The sequence below is a fragment of the Sordaria macrospora genome, chromosome 4 (assembly GCF_033870435.1).
Source record: "Sordaria macrospora chromosome 4, complete sequence".
In the NCBI taxonomy this organism is placed as follows: domain Eukaryota; kingdom Fungi; phylum Ascomycota; class Sordariomycetes; order Sordariales; family Sordariaceae; genus Sordaria; species Sordaria macrospora.
Genome location: NC_089374.1, coordinates 3,911,892 through 3,929,441, shown reverse-complemented (window position 1 = coordinate 3,929,441; position 17,550 = coordinate 3,911,892). Strand labels below are relative to the sequence as shown.

Sequence of the window (17,550 nt, the reverse complement as noted above, 5' to 3'; positions counted from 1 at the left end):
GGGCTGACGGAATGGGGCTGGTCAGACGGAATGGCATGGAAGGTGGTATGTAAGAGGAAATGCCTGCCTGTGATTGGCCAGTAAGCGGAAACGGGTATATAGTACGAGGGCTGGCGTTGTCGATGGTGGCTCTCCGGTTCGAAAGCCTGCCTGGGACTCTCGTTCGCTGAACCGTGTGATTTGATGTTCTGCTCACGATGCGCTCTGCGGCCAATCAGCTTACCAAGACAACGACTACGCCTTCGGGAACCCCGACTACACAGTAGTGACAGTCCGGAAAAGCTGCAGTGATATGCGATTGTTGACAGAATAATTGACCACAATAGACGTCCGTCATTGAAACAAGCCAATCCGCAATACCGGGAGGAGATGGTCTCAAGGTGGATAAGTAAAGATCAGGGGAATACAATTTGAAGTGGTATCACCGGCCAGAACCCGCTCTGACTCCTGATGGGTATGTTGGACGGTGAGAATCCGTCCGGGTGGAATCAAGCAGGTCAGCGCCGCATGTATACAGGATCTGGAAAAGAATTGTTTTATGCAAAAAGAATGAGAGCACGTGCTTTCTAAATGTACTTATAAGGGTTCAAGATGGCGTTCTGAAAAAATCACTGGTTAGCGAGAGGTCACATTCTGGGGCCCCAGTTGAGGGCCGTTGGGACCGGTAGGGGCAATGTCATGTCAGGGGCAGTAGGGCTGGTGGCGGGCGGGGAAAGAGACCAGGGAACGCTATAGGCTCATCATCAACTTACCGGGTCATAGAGATCCTTGAGCTGCTTCATCAAGCCGACCATGGCGGGAGTACGGCTGTATCCAATGTACTTCTTCTTGGCAAGACCAAGACCGTGTTCAGCACTAATGCTGCCCTGGCGCTTGGAAATCCACTCATAGACGAAGGGCTCAAGAACCTTCTCAACCCGCTCGTCGTAGCGGCGGGTAGACACGTTAAGATGGAGGTTGGAGTCGCCCATGTGTCCGTATCCTACAACAGCACGCACCGGGTGCTCATCTGTGTCACCGAGGAGGCCGGCCTCCTCAACACGGGCCTTGGTATCCTCGACAAGCTGGTACATCTCGGCAAGAGGGATGGAGACATCGTACTTGTACACACCCCCAAGGTGGCCAAGGGCTTCCGTAATACCCTCACGCCAGCTCCAGAGAGCCTTGACCTGGGTCTCGTCCTGAGCAAGAGTGCCGTCGACAACGATACCCTTCTCCATGACGTCCTCGAGGAAGGTCTGGAGCTTCTCGCCATCGTGGTCGGAGTTGGATCCGCTGGTCTCGATCAAGCAGTAGAAAGGATACTCACCCTCGAGCGGCGAATTCTTCTTGGTGACTTGGCGAACAAGAGCCTGGCTGCCGCCGTCCATAAGCTCGAAAGCAGAGAGAATCTCGGACAAGTGACCCTTGGCCTCCCGGAAGGCCTGTTGGGCAGCCTCGTAGGACTCGAGACCGAATAAGGCAACGTTCTGAGCCTTGGAGCGCTGGGGGCATTGGATGACAGCCTTGGTGATGACACCAATAGTACCCTCAGAGCCGATAAAGAGCTGCTTGATGTCGTAGCCAGTGTTGTTCTTGCGCAACTTGCAGAGATCATCGACAACGGTACCATCGGGAAGGACGGCCTCGATTCCGAGCGTAGTTCCGTGCAAGCTTCCGTACCTCAGGAGACGGAGACCACCGGCGTTGGTGGAGAGGTTGCCTCCGATATGGCACGAGCCCTTGGCACCGAGATCCAAGGGGAAGATGTAGCCCTTGCTGGCCAGGAACTGGTCAACAACCTCGAGAATGGCACCAGCCTCGACAGTCAGGATACCGGAAACCTCGTCGAACTCGATGATGTTGTTCATGCGGGCCATGTTGAGAACGATCTCGTCGAACACGGGAACGGAGCCACCAACGAGACCGGTGTTGCCGCCCTGGGGGACAACAGCCAGCTTGTTGTCATTGCAGTACTTGAGGATCTTGCTGACCTCCTCAGTCGAGCTGGGCTTGAGGACGAGTCTGCAGTGACCACGATACTTACGCATCCAGTCGGAGTTGAAGGGCTCGATATCGTCAGTGGCGTTCTCATTGGTCACGCCATCGATGACAGCAGACTCGGTTCCCAAGAGACCTTTGAAGAAGTCGACATGTTCCTTGGTGACCTGACCATAGCGAGGATCCCTCTTGAGTTCAGGGTAAGTCTCGCTGGTGAATTTGCCCTGCTGGCATCTCGTCTCCTTGAGCTGACTAGGCCGAGAGCTGCTGAAGCACCGGACCGCCGACGCAACCTGGGACTGAAAATGAGGTTGGGTGGTCAGTCTGGGAGTGAGTCTTGCTGGCTTGGCCAGTCTGGCGAGGGTTGTCGTCGAGGACCGATGTCGGCAGGCCATGTTGGTGATGATTGCAAAGAGTGAAAGCAGAAAGACAGAAACAAGAAAACGCAAACTACAGTATTCCTAGTCGTTCTTATTCCCGATATCGCTGTGTTGGTTTTAGTGTCTCACCAAAACGACGCTTCCTTCTCCTTTGGGACTCTCGACTCACTGGAGCTCCAGGGTTAGCTGCGGTCTCGATGACTTCACCAGGGTTAACTGACACACTTGAAGCAGATCGAGTCAGAAAGTCTCTCAGATGTTAAGGAACTAACAAGGAGCTGCGCTGACAGGTGTCCAAATTCTGTCAGTGCTCTACTGGCATCTGTCAAATCGCCGTCTCGCAGCCGAGGAAGGCAGGTACAGGGTCTGGCCTTTCAGCGCGTCGTTGTCCACGCCTGCCTGCCCGCAGCTCCCGCCTGCCAACCAGCTACAGGTGCATATCCCGCTGTTGTGCCTGAGCTTGGGCCTGTTTTGAGGGGACACTGACGCTGAGAGGTGGGAAGCTGTCAGCCTTCTGGGGAAGCTCCCGTCCTGTTGTTGCCGTTCGTTCGTCAAGTCGTCAGTCGTCACAGCTTCGCAGCCTCCATCCCGAACCCCAACTTCCATCCACTTGCCAACCAACATCACCACTTCATTTCCCTTGCCAGATTTGTGACCAGTCCCGTTATTTACTGAACCTTCCCGGCGCACCAACTCCAATTTACGAACAAAACAGCATCGCGATTGATACCCAGCAGTAAACCATGGCGTCCGGATACGACAGAGCTCTTTCAGGTACATCTCTTCCTCCACATTTCCCACATGTCCATGGCGCCCCCAGTTGCGATCCAGACCCCGCTAACCCATAACCTCATCCAGTCTTCAGGTCCGTTACACCTCGCGATGCCGAAACCATGCGATGCGCACGTCGAGCACCACCCAACTAACATTCGAATAGTCCCGATGGACACGTTTTCCAAGTCGAGTATGCCGGTGAAGCTGTCAAGAGAGGTACGCGCTGTCACCTAGACCAGACATATCCCAGCTCGGTTGGAGGTCTACAAGTATCTAACTCGGGATGCACATAGGTACTTGCGCGGTGGGCGTAAAGGGCAAGGATGTCGTTGTCCTTGGTTGCGAAAAGAGATCGGCCATGAAGCTCCAAGACACAAGAATCACCCCCTCCAAGATCGGTCTTGTCGACAAGCACGTCTGCCTCGCTTTCGCCGGCCTGAACGCCGATGCCAGAATCCTGGTGGACAAGGCCCGCCTAGAAGCCCAGTCGCACCGTCTCAACCTCGAGGATCCCGTCACGATCGAGTACATCACAAAGTATATTGCCGGCGTGCAGCAGCGGTATACACAGAGTGGTGGTGTCCGTCCCTTTGGTATCAGCACCTTGATCGTCGGCTTCGACAACGGCAGCGATGTGCCCAGACTCTACCAGACCGAGCCCTCGGGCATTTACTCTGCATGGTTAGTCAATACAAACCTACCATACAGGAACAGGACGGAGCTAACACCCCCCGCAGGAAAGCCAACGCCATCGGCCGGTCGAGCAAGACGGTTCGCGAATTCCTCGAGCGCAACTACAAAGATGAGATGGACCGGGAGGCTACCATCCGCCTGGCCATCAAGTCCCTCCTCGAAGTTGTGCAGACGGGCGCCAAGAACATTGAGATCGCCATCATGGCTCCCGGCAAGGAGCTCGAGATGCTCCCCGTGGAGGACATTGAGAACTACGTCAAGAACATTGAGCAGGAGAAGCAGGAGGAGGCGGATAAGAAGAAGAAGGGCCGGACTCCTGGCACGGGCACTGCTGCCATACTGACCAGGAGCCAGGATGAGCCAGGTGACCACTAAGGGAGTGGCGAGATGAGACCGACTGAGTGAAGGGGTCTCTGGTGGGAATGGTTATGGCAGTTGTAATGCTGCTGCTACTGCCAACCATGTCATGAAAACATAGAAGCCTCTTTTTAGGTACAGAAATAATACCACGAATGACGACCAAGCTAGTTTCGTTAAGAGTGGGACGATGTGTAATATGATGATGATGAGTGACAACCAGGCACCCCTTTTGATTATATTCTTCACTTCTAAATGGTATCTCTTTTTTCCCTTCCTTCCTCTCTGCATCGCAGTCCCATACTCCCACTATAACTCCAACTCCAAATCTAACTCCAACTCAACACCAACCAGTGTCAGACCGCTCAACCAAGCTTATCAACATCCGCATCCGGATCGAATATCGAAATCTGGTTCATGGTCGGCTTCGTCTGCTTAACCCTGTCGTCCTTGAGCATTCGCGCGTCCATCCTGGCGTCCTCGCCCTCCACCCGCAGCGCCGCCTTGGGCGTCACCGCCTCCAGGATGTAGTGGTTGTCGCAGTGCGGGCAGTACTCGTCGGCGTCCTCGAACTCGGTCGCGTCCTTGCGGAAGCACTTTTTGCACTTTTTGCACGCAAACGTCATCTCCAGCGTCTTCTTGAGCGGGTGCGTCTCGGACTCGGCGTGGCATTCGGGACAGTCGAACCATTTGCGGCAGCAGGGGGAGCGGACGGAGACTTGGGCGTTTAGGACGTGTTTACTAGTGGGAGAGAGGGGGGTGGTTAGTTGGTTGTTTGTGGTTATGGCATGGCATGGTAGCCATGTTGCCCCGGATGTGTTATGGTATGGTCTGGTATGGTATGTATGGGCATGGCGGAGAGAAGTGGAAGCTTACCACATGATGGCAGGTAAAGAGAGGCTATGCGGGAGGCGCAATGAGATAGATGATTCGTTATGATCCCTACTATAGGGCGTTTCGTCGTCTTGTATTCTAGGTGGTATGTGTATAACAGCAAGTTCTCTTCGACGTTACAGATCAAATCGCCAACGTTTCGAAGAAAGAAAAAGAAAAAAAAGGTTCACCGAACTTTATCACGGAGGCACTTAACGCGGTCGGGTCCTATCCTGTGCCGTCGCCCCCCTTGGGCCTTCTACAACGCGGGGTGCTTTTCGGCCGCTCCCCGGTGGGGGCGGTGACACTGAGACGGGCCGTGGTGACTGGACAGTACAAGAGTGGAGCCTTGTGCATTGGCCGAACGCAGTTCCCTCCACTTGGCTCCAGAAGGCTCGCTTCCCCACAAAATAAGCGTGGCTGATGACTAACTAGCGCGTCTAGCCCCTGTCCGCCTTGCTGTCACAGCGGTGTTACGGTATCGCCTTAACAATTTCCATGACCGCCGCAGCAAGCAATGGCCTGTACTTGTAAAAGGGCTACTGTAGTACAAAAGACGGGTTTCATCATCCATTCCACTTTCCAAACTTCTTCTTTCCAACCTTTGTCTTCTTTCTTGCCACTGCACTGCGACAATCTCCAGTCGTCCGTCCGCCTGCTAATTATCCATCCCGCGCGCAACTGGTCTGGTACTTCTAGAACTGAACTGCTAGAAATAGATAAAAGGAAAACAGAGCAGAGACAAGAAAGAAGAACATTTCTCGCGTTCTCCTCATCATCATACAGTACAATGCCGCCCAAGCGAAAAGCGGTCGGCGCCACCCAGGCCGGCGTTGCCAAAGCTGGACGTACTTCGGCCTTGTCCACTCCCGGCCCCGCGACCCCCCGCAGCCTCGAGAGCTCGTTCCAGTCGGACGGCGATGATGATTTGGATGATGACGACGTCGACGAGACCATCAAGAGGAAGGAGGAGGTGATTGCCCGTGAGGCCGACGAGTTTGTCAATACATGGGCGGTCGATAGTACACGCTTTCAGAGTCGAGAGCAGGGCAACGGCAGCCATCGTGACGGCGCCACCCAGTTCTTCGGCTCGGGGAAACGCGACTTTTCGTATCTGAACCTGAAGCCCGACCACGACCAGAAGCCGCTGTGGATCGACCCGGAGAAGGGCACCATCATCCTCGAGAAGTTCAGCCCGGACGCCGACCGCGTCACCGACTTCCTCGTCACCATCGCCGAGCCCAAGTCGCGGCCGCACTTCCTGCATGAGTATCAGTTGACCGCACACAGTCTCTACGCCGGCGTCTCCATTGGCCTGCAGTCAAAGGACATTATAGATACCCTGGACCGCTTCCTCAAGACCCCCCTGCCCGAGTCCATCCGGGGCTTCATTGAGTCGTGCACAAAGAGCTACGGCAAGGTGAAACTGGTTCTGAATAACAACAAGTACTTCGTAGAAAGCTCAGATGCAGAGCTGTTGCAGAAGCTGCTCCGCGATGAAGTAATCGGAAAGTGGCGCATCCAGGGCTCTGATGACATTACCACCTCCTATGCCCAGCCCACCATGGGCGGCCTGGTCATCCCCGGCACAAAAGACGCTGCCGGTGTGAACCAGACAGACCTCAACAAGGCCGGCAACAAGAAGGGGGGTGGTGCCGAGGACGGGGCCGCGGGTGCTACGGCGACTAACGAGGCCGACCTCTACGCAGCCATCAACGAGGAAGACGATGAGGACGACAAGGACGCCGTCCATGCCTTTGAGATCCCCGAAACCGCCGTCGAGATTGTCCAACGACGCTGTCTTGAGCTAGGGTTTCCCATCCTGGAAGAGTACGACTTCAGGAACGACTCGAATAACGCAGATCTGGAAATCGATTTGCGGCCAAACACGCAGATTCGTCCGTACCAGGAGCAGAGTCTTAGCAAGATGTTTGGTAACGGCAGAGCAAAGAGTGGCATCATTGTTCTGCCGTGCGGTGCAGGCAAGACCTTGGTCGGCATCACGGCTGCCTGCACCATCAAGAAGGGTGTCATCGTCCTGTGTACAAGCAGTATGTCCGTTGTGCAATGGCGCCAGGAGTTCCTCAAGTGGTCCAACATCAACCCCGACGACATTGCCGTCTTTACCGCTGAGAGCAAGAACAAGTTCTCCGGCAATACCGGTATCATTGTCACCACATATTCCATGGTCACCAACAACCGAGAACGGTCTCACGACTCCAAGAAGATGATGGATTTCCTCAAGAGTCGTGAATGGGGTCTGATGCTGCTTGACGAGGTCCACGTCGTGCCCGCCGACGTCTTTAGAAGAGTTATCTCTTCCATCAAGTCGCACTCCAAGCTGGGTCTAACAGCCACCCTGCTCAGAGAAGACGACAAGATTTCTCACTTGAACTTTCTTATCGGACCCAAGCTCTACGAAGCCAACTGGATGGAGCTGTCCGAAAAGGGCCACATCGCCAAGGTCCAGTGCGCAGAGGTCTGGTGTCCCATGCCCACCGAGTTCTACGACGAGTACCTTCGCGCCAACTCGCGCATGAAGCGCACCCTATACGCCATGAACCCCCGAAAGTTCCAGGCCTGCCAGTACCTCATCAACTACCACGAAGCCCGCGGCGACAAGATCATCGTCTTCTCCGACGAGCTCTACTCGCTGAAGCAATACGCGCTCAAGCTAAACAAGGTCTTCATCTACGGCGGCACCGGCCAAGCCGAGCGCATGCAAGTGCTCGAGAACTTCCAGCACAACCCGGCCGTGAACACTCTCTTCCTGTCCAAAATCGGCGACACCTCGCTTGACCTGCCCGAAGCCACCTGTCTCATCCAGATCTCCTCCCACTTCGGCTCCCGTCGTCAGGAAGCCCAGCGTCTCGGTCGCATTCTTCGAGCAAAGCGCCGTAACGACGTCGGCTTCAACGCCTTCTTCTACTCGCTAGTCTCCAAAGATACCCAGGAGATGTACTACTCATCCAAGCGCCAAGCCTTCCTCGTCGACCAAGGCTACGCCTTCAAGGTGATCACGCAGCTAGCCAACATCGAGAACACGCCCGACCTGGCCTTTGCCACCGCACAAGAGCGGCGCGAGCTGCTGCAGCGCACGCTAGTGGATAACGAGAAGGGCACCGAGGACGACGTCGAGACGGACGATCTGTTCGGTAAAGTGGGCCGTGGCCGTGGTGGCGCCAAGGGCAGAGCGGCGGCGGTCCGCAGGATGGCGGGAACCCTGGGCGAGCTCAGCGGTGGCCAGGATATGGCGTACATTGAGCAAAACAAGGCGGCAAATAGAGGCCTCAAGAAGCAGACCAAGGGTGCGGCCAAGGCGGAGCAGAGCGCTTTCTTCAAGAAGCTGCAAAGGGAGAAGGAGAGGAGTAAGGCTTTGGCGAGACAGGGCTAGAAGAAACCGTCCTGATCTTGATAGGGGTCCTTTGCACTTACTGCTCTCTTTTTTTGCGCTATCCTTTCACGATCTTGCTGCGCTCTCTTTTCCGCCCGATTCTGGCTTTCGGTATTTATATGTTGGTTTTATAAAGCCTGCGAGGAAATCATGCCATAAAGAAAGGGGATATCGATATCGACTAGTTGGAAGATATTGGTTGGGTTGATAGAGTCTGGTTATCGTTACTGCCTACCTATAGAAGGAAAATAGTCTTATAAGGGTGATGCATTAACAGTGCCACAATATGGCATCGAGTTGGATGGTCATGAAATCAAATCATATTATAATTTAAGGGAATTTTACTAGATTCACACTTTCGACTGCTTTAATAATACTTCACGACGTGACAACCCGCCCGCAACCAACTTCATTGCCTCTCCCATGTTCCACGCTGTTCACGACCAGCGGCTACTACGTCGTACACAACTGCGTTATGCCAAAGTGATCGATCCAGAGAGGTACGCCAGTTAAATCATATTAATGTAAGCCAGGGAACCAGCAGTCATTATACATTGACGAATTCGCTCATAAAGGGATATCTATATGCTACATTCGCTGATCTATCACAACTGCCCAACATCATCATTCGCGAATTAATCAAGATCAACACCTCTCTAACACCTCACAGTTACAATATACTCCCCTCACTAGTACTCCCCGCAAAACTCCCACTCCTCCCTTCTCTTGTCCCTTCTTGTCCATGGAAATAATCCCGTCTTTCAACACCCAACAACCCAGCACTCTCCCCTCTTCCTTCCTCCCTCCCCCGTCCAGCTCCCATTCTTCCACTCCCATTTCCAAACCCACCACCAATACCACTACCACCACCCAACCCCCCTCCCACATCCATATCCCCCACCCTCTCCTCCGCCCCATTCACCACAAGCCAAACATCCTTCCTCGTCAACAACCCCTGCAACACCCCCCGTTCCGCAAATAGCACATACCTCACCCCCAACTTCTGGAAATAACTCACAGCCAAATGCAGCGGACTCCTTCCCGGCAGTGTAAGTGGCGTCTGGTCCATCCACGGCCTGAGGTCCAAGGTAGTAAGCGGGTCCGCCAGCGGTTGATGGCTAAAGAAACATTCCGTTTCAGGGGGTAACCTGCCCAACGCGGCGCGGCCTTGGGGCGATAATAAAATGTAAGAGAGTTCCGCGCGGGAGATGTACCCTAAAAGAACGGCGTCGCGGGGGTTGGAGATTACGGGGTAGCCTCTGTAGGGTGTTGTTTCTAGTATCTTTGTGAGGGAGGCGATGGTGTGGCCTGTTGCGGTGAGGACTATCAAATCTGAGTCCAAGCGGGTCATGATCTGGCTGGCGGGCACGTCGGGGATTAAAGGCGACAAATCCTCGCCTGAGTTATTCGGGTCTAGGTAAGGATAGGACTGGAAGGCGATCCAGGACTCATAGATCCCGCGCCGGGAAAAGGCGTCGCCGACCCATTTGGAGATCATCACGGAGATCATGATGGGGAGGACATAAGTCAAAGCGCCGGTGAGCTCGAAGGTTATGACGACGATGGAGACTGTCATGCGGGTTACTCCCGCGAGAAAAGCGGCGGCGCCGATGATGGCGTAGGTTCCGGGCGTGATGCACGGGATGTCGGGCTCGCATTGGTGCAGGAATAAAGGGAAGTTCGGGGCGGAGCGCTGGAAGAGTTCCATCAGGATTCCCAATGCGCGACCGGAAAGAGCGCCGATGGCCATGGAGGGCAGGATGATGCCGGCGGGGATTTGCAGGCCGAAAGTGAAGGCTGCGAAGAAGAAGCCGAGGACGGCGGCGAAGATGAGCAAAGCGATGGTGCCGAAGGAGGCGGCGCCCGTTTTGCAGAGACCGAATTGGTCGTCGACGATCTTGGCGCACTCGGTGAAGAGATTGGAGACTAGCTCCGAGGTTTGCGCGCGCATATAAGTGTTGGGGTAGTTGATGAGGGCGGTTAGGCCGGCGACGATGGCGACTTGGGTGACGGGACCGGGAAGCCAGCGCGGGTTGGATTTCTTCCATTCGGCGACCCGCATGTTGGCTTTGATGAAGAGACCGCCGTAGATGCCGCCTGTGATGCCGAGGAGGACGAAGGGAACTAGTTCGAAGCCGTGCCAGCCGGAGGAGTACTTGACTTGGTAAAGCACAAGTTTGCCGGATCGGAAGGGGTCAAGGGCTTGGAGAGTGACGGCGGCAGTCATGGCGCATACGAAGCTCTGCCACATTGTTTTGTCGGGGAAGTAGTAGGAGAGTTGCTCAAGACTGAAAAGAACGCCGCCGATGGGGGAGCCGAAGGCAACGGATATTCCGGAGGCTGCTGCCGCGGACAGGATCTCTCTCTTGCGTGCTGTTGGGGTTAGCTCATAATGTTGATGGAGTAAGGAGGGTTACTACGTACCTTCATTGTTATTGATACTTGGGAACAGCTTGATAAAGACGTTTGCACAACAGCAGGCGACATGGACTAAGGGACCTTCTTTGCCCAACCACATGCCGGACGCAACAGCAAGCACAAGACCTAGCGACTTTGTCACCAAGGTCTGAATACCCAGAAACCTGCGGATGACGAAGCCGCCCAAGACGGTCTTGATTTCGGGGATACCACTATGTTTAGCATAGATAGCGTATTCCTTGACCAGGATGGCAGCAGAAACGGCAAAGAATAACTGTAGCTTAGATCAGCCGGTGTTGCCTTCATGTCATGTCGGACTTTGGGGGAAAGCATACCGCCAGGAGTACGTAAAAGAAGTACTCAATGAACCACTTGCCGCCGCCTGAATGAATACCAAAAGCCTTGGCCCAGGGATACCAGCCCTGACATTGAGCATGGTCCTCATAGCCCATACAACATGAGCTCTTGCTCAGGTGAAAAGCTCCGCCGTCAACTGTTGAGCAGAATCCGAACTTGAGATCCGCTAGCCAATCGGTGGCTACGTCAATGGCGGCGGCCAACAGACCAGCAGCCAGACCCGTCAACAGCAGAACTATCCAGACCTGGCTGTTGTCGAGAAGAAGGCGGACCCAACCCACGAGGCTGTTGGAGCCGGATGAGAGCATTCGTAGTCGTTGGCGTTCCTTGGTGTACTCAAAGATCCAGTCAATAGCGGTCAAGTCCTCGTAGCCCACTCTCCGACCTGGGCCCTCGACATACCAATCCATGGGCCCGCCGTCTTTTGCCCCAGACTGAGTGTCATCCGAACGCGTGTTGGACGTGTCAGGTACATCGTGTGAGTTCCGAGGAGACCGGCTACCAGTGAAAGCTGAGAAGAATCGCGATGGTTGAGAGAAGACAGACTGTTTTTGTTTTCGCTTAAACGACATTGGCTGGCTCAAGTCATCTCGTAAAGGGTCCTCATCGAGGATCACGTCGTTGTCGTTGTCATGGCTGTTATGATTGTTGATGTTGTCATGCTCGCCCAATAGATCCAACTCGTCCCGGTCATCGTCAATGGTTGCGCGACGGTGTTCTTCCCATTCATGTTGGCTGTCGAATGCTGGTGCTGCCGAACTGGAAGGATACCCGTCATCCATCATCGCACTTCTAGAAGCCATAGTGAATACAATGACAGAGCATTTCCCATTCTCGTCTCAAACAGAAAATGCCGGTAGATGTCGTCTTGTTGTTTGCGATGAGATGAAATCTCAGCTCATAGCTTCCATGTTGTTGAGGTCTTGGGAGAGTTGTCCAGCAGGTGTAGTGTAGTGAGATGGCGGCGGTGTTAGGGGCGATAAGGACAGGTCGTTATCGGGGCGCATCAGGGCCATGCACAGCAGTGACAGGGCCAAGCCTGTTAACGCTTGGCGGTCCGGGAGTCGAGCATCATGCCAAGACTGAACCCACTTGATGGGAATTCCTCCATTCTGTCTGTGTTTTGTTCCTGCCTACCGTACATCAAGAAAAGCTGCCCCTGGGGCGTATAAAAGAGTAAATCAAGCGTGAAAGTCTTCAGATTTGACTTTGTGTTTACAACCTTCTCATCTTGCATGATCTGATGGGAAACCTTTGAGTAGAAAAGAAATTCCCAGCAAGCCGTGAAATTCCGTCATTCATCAATCACATCCTCCACTTAAATTTCACAACTTCAACTCAACACCACTCTTGTAGGTCACAACTATCCCTATCAAAACAAACAAAAACATGAGTGACCCAACCCAACAACAAACCGGGCAACAACAGCCTGATCCCATCCAAAATGCCCAAACCCTCCTCAAAGCAAAAGACGACACCTCCCGCTTCGTGGGCCTCGCCCTTCTCAAGTCAGTGCTCGACAACTCGGAGGAGTTGAGAAACAACAAAGAGGCAGTCCGCGGTCTCTGGAAAAGCGTTCCATCAAAGTTCCTGGATCGGCTAATCAAGACCGGCTCCTCGCGTCAGCAACAGCCCGAAGGAGTAATTCAGAACAATGACAAGAACAAGAATGCCCGGGACATGCTAGATCTGGCCGTGGCCATCATCCATACCTTTGCCGCTCTGGTTCCAGAGGAAAATAAACGAGACTCGAGGTTTACAGAGAGGATACCGAATTTGGTTGCGTGTCTTTTGAACTGGTGAGTTTCATTGCCCCTTCTGTCAAGTACAGAGATCGAAAACTAACAATTGAACAGTTCACCTGAAACAACCAAACTAGTCCTAGAAACCCTCTCCTCCCTCGTCACCACACCAGACGGCGCCCGTGCCTTCATCTCCCTCGAAGATGCCAGCACCCTAATCGAAATCGCCCCCTCGCATCCCTTGGTCCTCGACATCTTCTTCTACGCCTGGCTAAACGTCATGACCTCTACCCAAGAAAAGAACCTCCTGCGTACCAAGATCGACACGACCATCACCGCCCTCGTCTCCTCCTTCAAGGGCACCGACGCCGTCACCCTGCTTGACTTCCTCGCCAACTTACTATCCCGTCTCGAGCCCCAGGTTTTACCTCAAAACCCCCAATGGCTACCCACCCTCAACGCCTTCATCCGCAACCTTGTCTCCAGCCGCCCAACTCCAGCCGGAAGAGCAGCTTACACCAACCTCTCCGCCGCCCTGCTAGAAGTCTATCCCACCATCGCTCCGCAGTTGCTCTTCACCGACACCCCCCTGGACCCTTCAGGAAAAGGCAAGGGCAAAGACGACAGAGGAGACAACAGAGACAAAAAACCCTTCTCCTACCTCTTCATCTCCATCCTGCTAATCGACATCCGCTCCACATCCCCCACTTTACTCTCCCAACTGAACAACCCTTCCTACCCTCAATCAGCCCGTCGCCTAAGTTCCGCATTCAACATCATCTCGCACTATCTCGGTTTCCTTTTACGGTCTCTCGACTCTGACGACGACGACGACGAAACTGGCACATCAGTCATCGACCCCGAATTTCTGCTAAAGCTACGCACCTCCCTCTCCGAAACTTTCTCCCTCACCTTAGAATTCCTTCGCGACCGGTTCGATGCTTCAGTTGCGGGGGCTATGGGACTGGATCCTTCTGCGCGTAGCGCGGCTGCTCACGATTCGCGGTCTGGGGCATCGCACTTAACTCTCTCGTGGGAATCGATGAGGGATGGTGGTGTAGAAAGGGACCCCCTAATCCTAGCAGCCATCAGGGCGTTGGCGATCTGGTTGCGAGAAGACGACAACGAGCAACTCCGAAAGGAAGCGAGTGGCCTGGGGGATTTATTTGTTGAACTCTACCACCGTAGCTGCCAAGCTAACCTCAACCCATCCACTCCCAACCCCAGCTCCAACGAAAGAAACGAAAAGTTGGACTTCAGGAGACCAATCCTAATGGCCTTCGAAGGATTAATCGAAGAGCGCAAAGGCGTTGATTCCTTCCTTACCAACGGGGGCTGGCAAGCTCTATCTCAAGACCTCATCACGATTCTGCAAAACAGTTCCACGACAGTGGCTGATGAAGCAGAAGCATCCCGCGGCACCGAAATCGTGCGCGTCCTCTTGCAAGTAGCAGAACAAGAACGGCCCGGCCCAAAAGAGGAGTGGTTAGATCTCGTTACTCAAGTTGCTGCTTGGCCTGTTCCTGACGAGCGAGACGATGAGGAGGAGGACGAAGAGATGCAAGATGCGGGACGGAAGGAGGCAAAGCTGGTGGTGTATGAATTCCAAGTTGCCGCGCTACAGCTTGTTACTGCACTTTTGGCGGGTAGTCATCAGGGGGTGCAGAGACGGTATGTACATTCTACCAGCGCGGTGTTGGGGATTGCGAGGGTTTTGATGGGGAGGGTGAAGAGGGTGGGGGATGGGGAGTTGGTGGAGGCTTTGGAGGATGTGGAGGGGACTTTGGGTGGGTTGAGGTAGAGACTTTACTTTGCCTTACCTAGGTAGGTAGGGGCGAGATGGGTGCATGATGTGTGATGGGTGATGTAAGATACTTGATGGAATGGATGTGGTGGAACAGATTCGCGATGGATAGAAACAAACAGGAAAGACTGAAAGATACCCAATCAATCCACTTTATTCCATATTCCGTACCTCTGTCTCATGCCACCTCTTATCATGCTCCTCGCCATCCCTAGTCTAAAACTATCCCATGCAAGGTACCTGAAATATACCAGTCTCATAACTCTTCTCTCTCTAATTTCGAGTACTAATACTAGTTTTAACCACTACTACGACTTAATGAACCCTCTTCGTCCACCATCCATCCATCCATCCATCCACAAGACCTGTTATCGACGGCCCATACCCCTGGATCAATATCCTCCCTTCCTTCACAAAGGACGAACTGTAATGCTTGGTCGCCCACGGCTCGGAGAGCCCTCGTCTGGTGGTCCTGGACTGGACTCCCTTCTTTTTCTTGTTTGGTTTCCTCCTTTTTCCAAAGCCGAGGAGCTTCCTTTTTCCAGAATATTCGGCATTATATTCATTGTTTTGGTAGACTTCTTGGGCCTAGGCGGTAGTGGTGTTGGTAACCTGCCAGCCTCTTCCTCCTCAGGAAAACATTCTGGAGTGATGAACTCTCGCTCTCGTTCTCGCCTCACAACATCCTCGTCGAAGTCGAGTATCCTCTCCACCGATTCCTCTGGCTGTTCATGACTTGAGTCTCTGCTTTTTTGACTATTTTCCCACCGAACCTCATCCGCCTCCGCCTCCCAGTCGCTCATGGTAATAGGTTCTTCGACCTCGTTCGAAGCATTATCGTATAACAAAATATCAGATGGTGCATAGGAAATATCGGGAATAGGCGAAGACGCAAGACATGTAGGCTCAGAGCGTGGACGGGAATGATCAGATACGGGAGACACAGTTGGTAAGGTTGGATCGGACATCATACGAATTCCAGAACGTTCGGAAAAGTCAGGTAGGTCTACATGACAACCAAGTTGAAAAACACGAGCCGTCTAGTACTCGTCTTCGTCATCGGTGTGGTGGCGGCGGGGGGGACTATCCGCCCTCTCAGAACCATCCCTCTCATGTCGCCTATCATCCTCCTCGTCTTCATGACGCTGCTCCTGCCCTTCCTGCTGCTGCTGCTCCTCCTGGTACTCCTCACTGACACCAGAGTATCCGATCGGGTTAAGCTCGAATTGCTTGATATCAGCCTTGAGACCCTCATGCGGCTCGTCGATCGTGACATGCAACTCATCAGGGAACCTCTCGCTGTCCTCCTCGCCATTGCCTGCCGTACGTGCCGAGATGTTGCGGGTGCGCTGGTTCCGGAGGGTGCTGCGCTGCATGATGGGATAGTAGTACATGCCCCTCTGCTCGGTAACGCTGTCGCCCTCGCCCACGTCGTCGCGGAAGGCCAGGATGACTTCGCCGTTGTACTTCGTGTCGTGGTCGTACTCAGTCTCGGCCGAGGTTTCGTAGGCCCGCGCGCGGGGGAACACAAAGTGCGGGCCCTTGCCGTCCTTGTGCGGGTATAGCCCCTCGGAGTCACGGTCCGGGTTGTCGACGTCAAATCTCGCGCGGAAGAGATTGCTTTCCTTGGCATCCGAGGGAAGGAAAAGGTTGTAGTTCATCATGGAACTGGGGGCGGGGTGGTTCTCTGGATCTTCGTTGTGTAGCTCTTGTGCCTGCTGGAAGGCTTGTTCTTCGGCTTCACTCCGCTCAATAGGCTTCAAGACACCCGCGAGCATGCGAGGATCATACTTGTCGTTCGAGTTGGTGGGGTTGGTGGTGAACTTGACCGTCACATAAGCACCAGAATCGGGGAACGCCGTGGTATCGGGAAGTAGAGGGAAAGCGTCGATGCACTTGACATTGCGCTTGGTCGGGTGCTTGATCTTGGTCTTGTCGGCCAGGTTGGCAGCGGCGATATCGAAGCTCTTCTCGATACGGCGACGGATCCAAGCGGGAGTGCCCTTGTCGGGTTCGGGGGAGGCCTTGCGTTTCTGAGGTCGCTTGAGGGCATTGTCCTTGCTGGAGTTGGAAGAGCGGTTGTTTAAAAAGACATTATCTCTCTTGACTTGTACTGAGGCGATATACTCGGTGCGGCGAAGGAAAGATACCGCCTCGGTGCCGATCTTGGGCTTGCCGAGTGTGTTGAGTGGTCTGAGGAGAAGACGGTCGTGTGGGTGAACAGGTGGCGGAGGGTTCTGTGCGGAGATGGCTGTCCATTGTCTTAGTCTACTTATCATTACGCAGGTATAAAGTGATATACGCACCATCCTCGTTGCCGTCAAAGACACCTGGCATGCCAACCAGGTCTAGAGGCATACCGAGCTCGGCATCAACCTCGATGTTTAGGGGCTGCTCACGCGCCAGGCGCGAAGCAAAGCCGGGATTAGTGTATTGGCCGCTCGACAGACCGGTGCTGGGAATGTTAAGCAGCTTTGGTGGGTTGGGCGGAGGTGGTAGAGCATTGGAATATCTGATTCTGGCGATGTAATCCTGGTGGATCATGCGCTCTTCGCGCCCTCGTGGGTGTTGCGACATGGTGTTTGTCTATCTGATGTTTGTTATGCGGTCGATATGATTATGTCGCGTCGAGGTTGGTGGTTGAAAAACTCGGGTCGGGTGGTAATTGATGGTTGTTGGTTGGTGTAAAAAAGAAGTTGGAGCTCCGACAGCAAGGTGATGTGGAAGTGGTCGCAGCCAAAGTGAATCGCGGTCGAGATGCAGGTGTAGGCGCGGTTG

At 54.0% G+C, this 17,550-nt stretch overlaps 7 protein-coding genes across 7 annotated transcripts; 3 read left to right on the top strand and 4 right to left on the bottom strand.

The window, feature by feature from the left end:
• Positions 1–743: 743 nt before the first annotated feature.
• Positions 744–2,598, bottom strand: SMAC4_02202 (uncharacterized protein; the record flags this gene model as incomplete). The annotated part of the gene is made up of 2 exons (XM_066089726.1): positions 2,582–2,598; positions 744–2,528 (listed from the first exon to the last, which is right to left on the bottom strand). Exon 2 carries the CDS (start codon positions 2,373–2,375, stop codon positions 744–746), a length of 1,632 nt encoding a protein of 543 aa, XP_065946922.1. The 5' UTR covers positions 2,376–2,528; positions 2,582–2,598.
• Positions 2,599–2,955: 357 nt separating this feature from the next.
• Positions 2,956–4,336, top strand: SMAC4_02203 (uncharacterized protein). The gene is made up of 5 exons (XM_066089727.1): positions 2,956–3,134; positions 3,219–3,225; positions 3,298–3,350; positions 3,428–3,815; positions 3,872–4,336. The coding sequence occupies exons 1-5, from the start codon at positions 3,104–3,106 to the stop codon at positions 4,200–4,202; spliced, it is 810 nt and encodes a 269-aa protein (XP_065946921.1). The 5' UTR covers positions 2,956–3,103; the 3' UTR covers positions 4,203–4,336.
• Positions 4,337–4,447: 111 nt separating this feature from the next.
• On the bottom strand, positions 4,448–5,344 carry SMAC4_02204 (uncharacterized protein). The gene is made up of 2 exons (XM_003350443.2): positions 5,061–5,344; positions 4,448–4,925 (listed from the first exon to the last, which is right to left on the bottom strand). The coding sequence occupies exons 1-2, from the start codon at positions 5,063–5,065 to the stop codon at positions 4,550–4,552; spliced, it is 381 nt and encodes a 126-aa protein (XP_003350491.2). The 5' UTR covers positions 5,066–5,344; the 3' UTR covers positions 4,448–4,549.
• A 415-nt stretch (positions 5,345–5,759) lies between these two features.
• Positions 5,760–8,812, top strand: SMAC4_02205 (uncharacterized protein). Its single transcript, XM_003350444.2, has one exon. It carries the CDS (start codon positions 5,848–5,850, stop codon positions 8,449–8,451), a length of 2,604 nt encoding a protein of 867 aa, XP_003350492.1. The 5' UTR covers positions 5,760–5,847; the 3' UTR covers positions 8,452–8,812.
• Positions 8,813–9,121: 309 nt separating this feature from the next.
• Positions 9,122–12,161, bottom strand: SMAC4_02206 (uncharacterized protein; the record flags this gene model as incomplete). Its single annotated transcript, XM_003350445.2, has 3 exons — positions 11,205–12,161; positions 10,876–11,143; positions 9,122–10,824 (listed from the first exon to the last, which is right to left on the bottom strand). The coding sequence occupies exons 1-3, from the start codon at positions 12,027–12,029 to the stop codon at positions 9,122–9,124; spliced, it is 2,796 nt and encodes a 931-aa protein (XP_003350493.1). The 5' UTR covers positions 12,030–12,161.
• A 454-nt stretch (positions 12,162–12,615) lies between these two features.
• On the top strand, positions 12,616–14,769 carry SMAC4_02207 (uncharacterized protein; the record flags this gene model as incomplete). The annotated part of the gene is made up of 2 exons (XM_003350446.2): positions 12,616–13,025; positions 13,083–14,769. 2 exons carry the CDS (start codon positions 12,616–12,618, stop codon positions 14,767–14,769), a joined length of 2,097 nt encoding a protein of 698 aa, XP_003350494.2.
• A 298-nt stretch (positions 14,770–15,067) lies between these two features.
• Positions 15,068–17,532, bottom strand: SMAC4_02208 (uncharacterized protein). The gene is made up of 2 exons (XM_003350447.2): positions 17,079–17,532; positions 15,068–17,023 (listed from the first exon to the last, which is right to left on the bottom strand). The coding sequence occupies exons 1-2, from the start codon at positions 17,347–17,349 to the stop codon at positions 15,813–15,815; spliced, it is 1,482 nt and encodes a 493-aa protein (XP_003350495.1). The 5' UTR covers positions 17,350–17,532; the 3' UTR covers positions 15,068–15,812.
• Positions 17,533–17,550: the final 18 nt, after the last annotated feature.